A 9,024-nucleotide genomic window follows, 5' to 3' on the forward strand; every position below is an offset into this window, starting at 1 on the left:
AAAAGATAAAATGAGGAATGTTGGTTGTTGTGAAGTTATACTTTAGTGTCAGTTTAACAGATTTAATCTTTTAACGCATCATCAAATTATTGAAAATATTTTCTGTCATTTGTAATTTCTCTTTTAGAAAAAAGAGTGAGAAAATTAAGTAGCCTCAGTCCTTTCAAAGTGAACCAGAATATATCTGATTCTAGTGAAGGCTGGAATCAGATATATTGTAACTTTTCTACCTTTAATTACATGTTTTCCTTCCACTCAACTTTCTCTGCATATGCTTGGATTCATCACTCTGAAAAGTTGCTAAAGAAATGTTTCTTTAGCAACGTTTTGTGCTTGTAAAAATGTTAAAAACAGTGAGAAATTACAGAAGCAGGTGATTGATAAAATAATCTGAATTTGATTGATCTTATCACTTGGCTACCAATAAGTCAAAGGATAAAACTGACAACAAAAAAAGTTTCTTCTCTAGTGTCAAGAGGATCGAACTACATTTTTCATAAACTTCATTAAATGTTATTACTTCATCAGTTGTTTCTGACAGAATAAACACCTGGATAAACTGAAAATTGTGGTTTTCTCACAATAATAAACAAGATATTGACATTTATAAAATATAACAGCAGGTGAAACGAAAGGAGATTGTCGAGTATTTATATTTCAAACAGAATCGCGCTTTGTTCCACCGTTTCTCTTTCCCATTCTGGTATGGCTTCCGCCATCTTTGTTTCTGTATCAACGGCTCCGCATAAGGATGACCAGCCGCGCCCTCTGCTGGATGGTGGCCAAACTACAATAATAAAAGAAGGTTTAATGCTGTCAGTTAATCGATTGAACTTATGTTCATCTAATAATATGTCGATTAGTTGTTTGCAGAGTGTGTGACTCACAACAATGACAAAAGAAACTAATCAACTGCAGCAAGAATATACTGAAACGGCGGGAGGTTTAACCTGGAAAGATTTGAATTTGAAATCTTTTTTTCTTTTTTTTTATCACTGTGCAGTACATTATGGTTCTGAGATCCGTAGAGGGGTCGGTGGTTCCGTTGCCGTCCGTCGCCTCCATCAGCAGCAGCTGCAGGAGGAGGAGCATGGACCCGGCAGATGAGCGCCATGGAGCGGCCCGGTGTTTTCTGCCCTGCGGCGAAGATCTCCATCTATCAGTGCGCATTAATTGAAATGGCGCATTTGGCCGCAGGCTGCGGTAGGCATGAAGCGTGACGCCAGACGCCATTTAGTCCAGAACCAGGGGGATGTTGGACCTTCATGTCCGGGTGGATCAGCGTCTGAGCCCTGCGGATGGTGATGAGCCTTACCGGACCGAGCAGCCCAGTTTATCCCCGACAGAGCGCGTCACCAGCCGGAGCCCCGCGCTCCGCGTTCCGCTCCTCAAAAACAAGTCCGGGCAGGAGGACCTATTCCGGGCCCCGAGGGTCTGAGGTGCCCCGGGGCAAACTCGTCCTGCAGCCTGCGCTCCTCTCTGTTGGTTCTGGTTTGTTTCTGCTTTACGCACCCTCACCAAAAGGACGGAGACGAAGTGGAGCGGGCCTGGAGCCGAACCCAACCGAACTTCAGCTGGAGATACCGAGCTGCTGTCCATGTCTTCCGTGTCCGTGTCCTCCCAGGTGAGAAAAAAACACGCGCTGCTCGTTTAAACCTGATATTCAACACTGTCGATGGTCCTGACGTAAGACCAGACTTCATTTAAAAACCTCCAGTTTTATGCTTTATGGACTCTTTATTTCGTTCAAAGCACCGATATCATCAAACTCAACACGAGCTACTAAAAACATAAGCCTCTAAAATCGGCACTAGATACCAGTTTTAAAGTTGTAGGTTTTTAAACTAAAATGGAACTTTTCCTTCTCTACTCGCTACATGTTCTTCCCGACAGAAATGCAGCGCTAGCTACTTAAAGCTGCATTTTTAATACATTGGACGTCTCTGCTGACAGATATTTTACAACCCGAATTCCCTTAAAGGCCTCGGAGAGCCGTAATCAGCTGGAAAAAATTAGCCAAGTCGCTCTTTTAGTTTTAATTTGTAAGAAGAGGCTTAAATGTCCAGATTTCCTGACGGGGACTGGAATAAGGCGCAGAAAGCTGCCCGTTTGGCCTTAAAACCTGCAGATATTTGAAAACACAATGTGCCTGTGCACACGCTCCCATCTATAGGTCACATCACGGCACATGCACGCGCATGGGGAGGCGTGTGGGTGTTTGGCTGCAGGCAGCATTCAAGACTCCTGTTTCCCTCATGCTTCACAGCCTCGTGGTGCCGGGAATGGGGAGTGGAGGGAGGTAATCCAGTTAGACCCTCCCATTAACCCCCCAGGACATCATGCTAATATCTCCTCTGTTATTACCCAGAGCTGTTGCTGTCACTTTATAAGACTAACCATTCTACTCAATTCAAAAATACTTTATTTATTCCAAAAGGAAGATTAAATATTGGTGTAACTTTTATAATTCAAGAATCTTCAAAGAATCGTTGTGGATGGTGATGCTGTGAGCAGGAAGGATCTTCAGTTTAGCCCTTTGTTACAGAAAGGCGACTGTCCCTGGTGATACAAGAGAAGACATGACTCACAATGGACTCAGCGTTTTTAATGAAACAGGAAGTAAAGTTTTTTTAATGACCCATAGCTAAAGCTCCTCTCACCTGTTCCCTGTGTCCAGCAGGAGGGTCGAAGCCTGTCCAGGATGTCTCTGAGCCACTCACCTGTCTCCCCCATGACGGCGCAGGGCATCCCGTCCCCCGCCCAGCTCACCAAGGCCAACGCCCCGGTTCACATCGACGTGGGCGGACACATGTACACCAGCAGCCTGGCGACGCTCACCAAGTTTCCAGATTCCAGGTGAGACGGAGTGAACAGGTGTGATGAGTTACATATCATCATGACACACCTGCAAACTCAAACAGTTGGTTCTGAGGAACAATTTGGTTCAGACAAAGTTTGATTTGTAGTTTGAAGAGAACAGTCTGGACGAGAGGTGGAGAAAAAAAAGTCAATTCTATTGAGATTGCATAGATCCCACAAGTCTGAACCAAAGGTGATCCGCGCCATCTTGGTAGGGAAGCGAAAGCATAGCTAAACCATGGCTTCCTGACCAACAAAAACAAAGTGTATTGACATTCTTGATCAATTTGGAAGAGAAATATTTATCAACAAAATACAATCAGTGTTTCAATGGTCCTAGCTAGTTCAGCAGTAAGTACATAAGAGTAAATATCTGATATTTATCTTCATATTACACAGAGATGGGTAGAGTATTGAAAAACTAATGGAGTAATAGTTGTAATGTACTTATGTTGGGTCACCAGGGGGCGCTGTGGGGGCTCAGCAAGTTGGAGAGAAGATGAGGGAAAAAAGTGTAAAACTAAAAACAAATTTAATTTCATACATTTCTTAAATAAATTTTCATCATAATTTTTGTTTACTGTTATTGAATCTGTTTTTTTATGATAAAATATAAGTTAAAATATTTTTTTTAAATATGATTGGCCGAGCTACTTAGCAAGCAAGAAATGGAAACATTTCTGACAAGAAAAGACCAAAGGGGAGAAAAAGCAGAACTGTAGAAATAAAATAAAATTTCATGTGATTAATATAAAATTTTATATATTTTCTTACAATCAAAAGAGGATTGTGATGAAATATTTTATCATCTGGTAATAAAGTCATAATATATTATCAGATAATAACATTTTCCTCCACAGAATTCATGGCCATCTGAAATAGGACGATGTGAAGCAGCTTTTATGCTAAATTAATCTAATAATTATGGAATAGTGATTAAAAAACATTCTAAATGTTTAGGACGTACAGAGATTCTGTTACTCTGATCAGATCGGCTGGTGTGGTATTGATAAGTGATCGGTTTCCAGGATCGGCCGTCTGTTCAGCGGCAGCGAGCCCATTGTGTTGGACAGCCTGAAGCAGCATTACTTCATCGACAGAGACGGAGAAATCTTCAGGTTCATCCTGAGCTACCTGAGGACCTGCAAGCTGCTGCTGCCAGAAGACTTTCAGGTGGGTCAAAGGTCATCTACAGGGGTCACTTCCTATGTGGACCGGGTCAGAACATTCACCACTCACAAAGAGTTAGAGGAGGGAAGGAAAAATAAATAGGTTTTAGAGGGGAAGAAAAGAAAAGCAAACAAGAAAGGACAGGAATGAAGGAAAGAAAAGAGTGAAGGAAGGAGTGCAGGAGAAAAAAGCAAAAATAAAAGGAAGGAATCTAGATTATATTTTGGTCAATAAAACCTGGAAATCCAAATATTTCCCAATAATTTCATTAACAGACCTAAAAGTACTGAAATCAGATCCAGAGGATATGAGTCTTTGAACAGATTCCTGAACTGATCCAGTTCCTCCAGCAGCAGATTCTCATCCAGCTGTTCGTTCGTCTCAGGATTTCCCCCAGCTGTACGAGGAGGCCCGGTTCTACCAGCTGGCGCCAATGGTCCGGGACCTGGAGCGTTGGCAGGCGGAGCGCGAGGCCCGGCGGTCGGCGGCGCCGTGCGAGTGCCTGGTGGTTCGGGTCACGCCCGATCTGGGCGAGCGGATTGCCCTGAGCGGCGAGAAGGTTCTGATTGAGGAGGCCTTTCCTGAGACCGGAGACGTCATGTGCAACTCAGTGAACGCCGGCTGGAACCTCGACCCGACCCACGTCATCCGCTTCCCGCTCAACGGCTACTGCAGGCTGAACTCAGTACAGGTGAGCCAGCCAATCACAGAGCAGATACCTGCGTTGACGGAGTATCAGGGCCATTGTAGATTTAGAAAAATAACACATTTCCATTAAAGAAATTCTGAAATTTTCTAGAAAAAAGAACGAAATTGACTTCAAAACTCAGAAATTTCCATGTCTTCATGTTCCTTTGCTGTTGTGGTTTTACTCCGCCATCTTTGTTTCTGCATCATCTGGCTCTGTTTAATTATGGCCAGTGGCGCCCTCTGCTGGATGGCAGAAATGATTAAATTAGGGAGAAACTTACTTTTATCATTTAATGAATTAATCTTAAGTTTATTGACCTCATTGATCAAATACCTATTTGATTGATAAGCAGCCATTCTGCTAAAATCAAGAGTCGACTGTGTTTCCACAACAAATGGTTAAATTTTAACATTTTGTCACCTAACCAAATAAACAGAAAATTGTGATTTTTCTCACAATAACAAACCTAGAAATATGAATAAAATATAACAAGTAGCTTGAGTGTTTTTATTTCAAACCAGAGCAGCATAAAGTGCATTCTCCATCTTTTTCCATTCTGCTTTGGCCGCAATCTTTGTTTCTGGATCAATAACTCAGTTTAAGAATGACCAGCAGCGCCCTCTGCTGGACGGCAGTCAATCTGCAACACTAAAAGAAGGTCTAAGGGAGTAGTGAATCAACTTATTTTTGGCCCTAATCAGAACCCTTACTTTGCTCTCTGCAGGTTCTAGAGCGTCTTTTCCTCAAAGGCTTCAGCATCAAAGCGTCCTGCGGCGGCGGCGTCGACTCGACCCAGTTCAGCGAATACGTCCTGTGTCGAGAACTGAGGCCGAGCCGGTCCGTTAGCAGCACCCTGGTCCGGATCAAACAGGAACCGCTGGACTGAAACCGGAAGCAGCTGCTGCTTTCAACTTCCTTTTTCTACCCAACCTGTTTTCTAAGCTTCTTATTTAACATTTGTGTTGCAGATAAAAAGTTTAAAAAGAAACGAGAAGTTTCTTCTTCCTTTATTTTATTTTGTAACAAAGGTACAAACGGTGTAAAACTGCATCAGGCTGAATGTAGGAAATATAAATAAGTCCTGAAGCTCAGGAGCTGGATCCAAACTAAAAGCTGTTAAAGCTTAAAAAGTCCAAGTGCGCTCCATCATCGAGAATTTTCCAGAGTCCAGGTTCAGCTCAGTCTGCCGGGAGGAGGAATGTCGGACCTTCAGAACCTGAGAGAGTTCCTGTGTGTCGGAGAACCAGCTCCCTGCAGGGGAACGCTCCAACACCAACCGACCGGCCTCCATCAGTTCCTGAATTGTTGAACTGTTCCTTTAAACCGTCTGCGGCTCTCTCTCTCTCTCTCTCTCTCACACACACACGCACACACACAGACACACTCTCTAAAACAGCGTCCTCTAACCGATCCGACCGTTGGGAACATTTAAAACATGGCGAGCAGTCAGAAGGCACCTGTTCAGGTACAGCGCTGGAGGGGGGCGTGGAAAAGCTGGCAACCAATCAGAGAGCAGCTCACTGTCCAACATGGCGGGAAGTTAAAACAAAGCCGCTGCAGTTAAAGGAGCGTTCCACCTGTTCTACCGCACACCTGCCTCGTTTCTCACCTGGTTCTGCTGCGCCCGGCTGGAGTTTCAGTCCAGAACTGGTTCTGGAGTTTAAACTACATGAATGAGGCTCACTATTGGTTCTGTAATTGATCAATGAGGATCAATCACACTGCAAAAACACCAAATCTTACCAAGTATTTTTTACAAGAGTATTAGGGCCATATTAAGAAAATATAGTCAAATTAATATGGGAATAAAGTCAAAAATGAAGAGAATAAAGTCAATATTTCTAGGATAAATTCATGATATGGTTTAGCATAGCTCTAATATGCCATACTAAGAAAAATACTAAAATTACAAAAATAAAATCATAAAATTAAAATAGTAAATATTTCAATAATAGCCATGATGACTTTATTCTAATATTTCCCTCTTACCCCTAAAATAAATTTGATTATAAGAATAAAGTTGAAACATTATGACTTTATTCTCATATTTTATAATTTTCCTAGTTGGCCCAAATATTTTGTCATTGCGCCATACCAAGAAAAAAATCTATATTATGAGAATAAAGTCATATGGGAATAAAATTTATAATATTACAACTTTATTCTCATAATAATTTTAATTTTATTTTCTAAATGTTCTTAGGGTAGCCCTAATACTCCTCTGTATTTTTCTTCTAGTTTTTAGTGAAAATATCTTAGTACACTTGAAATGAGAAAAACAACTTACAAGCAACTTTTCAGCAAAATATAGGAGCTTTAAATTTATAACAAAGGAAATATGTTTGATGATAAAACCAGTACGTTTTTGTAAATACTCATAAATTATTGACTTAAAACAAGCTCCTATATTTTGAAAACATTTACTTTTGAGTAAATTTTGTCTCATTTCATGTGTGCCAAAAATATTTGCACTAGAAAGTAAAGCAGAAATACTTGGTAAAATTTTGTATTTTTGCAGTGCGTGTTTATCAGGCCGATCCGAAACAACCAAACTGTCCCTGAGTGAGAAAACGTTTCGTCTAAATGTTCTAACATGATTCTGGTTCAGTTCTGAACTAAACGGGTTAAACGTCTCTGAACAGGTCAAATCCAACAGAACCTTCCCTCCTCTGCAGAACCCGTCCTGGTGGTTGGGAGTTCTCCTTTTCCAGCAGCGCTCTGTAGCCGGACCACTCCTGTCTGCTATCGCTGGAGGACCAGCAGGGGGCGCCAATCACTTCAGGAGGGCCTTGTAGAGCATGAGGGAGCGGGCCGAGCTGCGGTCCTGCTCCAGACACAGGATGAAGTCCCTGAGGTTGACCCGAGTGATCCGCTGCCGGAGCTGCTGCCGGGATGAGGAGGCAGAGGAGCCGGAACCGGATCCCGATGTCACCTGAAGGGGGCGGGGTTAGAGAGTTAAACTACAGGAAGTCAAGAGGAAAACTGCAGAGGAAGTTCATGAGCTTCTCAGATCCATCAGTCTATAAAATAAGTCCAAATCAGAATGTTCTGCTCTGGTTCTGGAGCTGGGCAGCATCAGACTGGGTTTATCTGTTTGGGATTTTCCGGTTTTTCCTGCCAACAGGAGAACAACACTGCAGCAGATTCCAGGATGAAGCTTTCAGGGTCATCAGGACGTTGATTTGTCTCCGGCGACATTCACACGAGGCCTAACGATTATTCTGATGATTAATCAAATAATGAATTCGGCACATTCTGCTGATTTTTCATTTAACTACTTAAGCATGTTTTTTTATACATCAAAAAATACAAGTAAATAATTCAATTACTTTTTTGAAAAAGAGATGGAACATTTTATTTTCTAAAATACAATAACAGCATTTATTTAATGTACGCTTGATTATTTGTAGCAAAGGCTATTTATAAATGCAGTGTGGGGCTAATCTGTTGGATTAACCGATTAATAACTACACAGAAAACGGAGCCTAAAAGGAATATTTTTCACAGATTTTGAACCTGGTGAATCTGAGTCTATGCCACAGTACAAATGTTTTTCTTTTATCTTAAATGCACTATGTATGTCTATATAGAGTATTGTTTTTGCTTAATTACTGCTCTAACCGTTTTTCTTTCGGCAAATAAATTTTTTTGAGTCTGTATACTCAAGTTTACTTAATCGATTACTTAAATTAGTTGGCAATTATTTAAATAATTGATTAATAATGATTAATTTGATTATTCGTTCAGCCCCAGTTAACTCCTCTCTAAACTTGGCTTGATGCTCGAGTCCTAATTAGACATTTGTTCGACTGAGCAGCTCAGAGTGTGATAGCTAAAATAAAAACTGTGGAGAGAGATGGATTCTCACAGTTCATGTTAAATGAACAGAATCAGAAAATCTCCAGCAGCTGCTAACAGAGTCCAAACCCCAGACATGAGGGTTAGAGGGTTCAGTGTCTGCTGAGAACATGGCTCCCTCCTCCCTCCCTCCTCTGACCCTGTAGCTCATTTCTGCAGGGCTGCCTCCAGGGTATGGAGGGCCAAGGGGCTTCATGAGTCCCCGTTAGCCCCCCCAAGCGAACTCTGACCCCCTTTGTCTGAGGAAGTAAACGCCTACGGGATGGGGGAGGAGTCAAGAGTCCAATATCCTCTTGCATGTTATTGTTTACATCCGGAAAGACGATTCTTTCACATGCCATCCGTAGCCACTCTGCTGCAGTAGAACAACTTAAATAAATGAAACCAGGAGATGTAGGTATTATTAATTTAGTGCAGTGAGCCACAGCAAAGGGAAAAATAACTCA

At 41.9% G+C, this 9,024-nt stretch overlaps 1 protein-coding gene and 1 pseudogene across 1 annotated transcript in view; one reads left to right on the forward strand and one right to left on the reverse strand.

The window, feature by feature from the left end:
* The first annotated feature begins 780 nt into the window (after positions 1 to 780).
* On the forward strand, positions 781 to 5,708 carry LOC106938897 (BTB/POZ domain-containing protein kctd15-like; annotated as a pseudogene).
* Positions 5,709 to 6,887: 1,179 nt separating this feature from the next.
* Positions 6,888 to 9,024, reverse strand: part of LOC106938892 (transcription initiation factor TFIID subunit 4-like) — a 16,749-nt gene continuing 14,612 nt past the window's right edge. The window contains exon 15 of the mRNA XM_015021086.1: positions 6,888 to 7,652. Within this exon, the coding sequence (XP_014876572.1) occupies positions 7,494 to 7,652 (159 nt within the window). The 3' untranslated portion in view covers positions 6,888 to 7,493. The remainder of the gene's footprint in view (positions 7,653 to 9,024) is intronic.

Source organism: Poecilia latipinna, unplaced genomic scaffold, assembly GCF_001443285.1.
Source record: "Poecilia latipinna isolate Pla-1442-1.1 unplaced genomic scaffold, P_latipinna-1.0 Scaffold2721, whole genome shotgun sequence".
Classification (NCBI taxonomy): domain Eukaryota; kingdom Metazoa; phylum Chordata; class Actinopteri; order Cyprinodontiformes; family Poeciliidae; genus Poecilia; species Poecilia latipinna.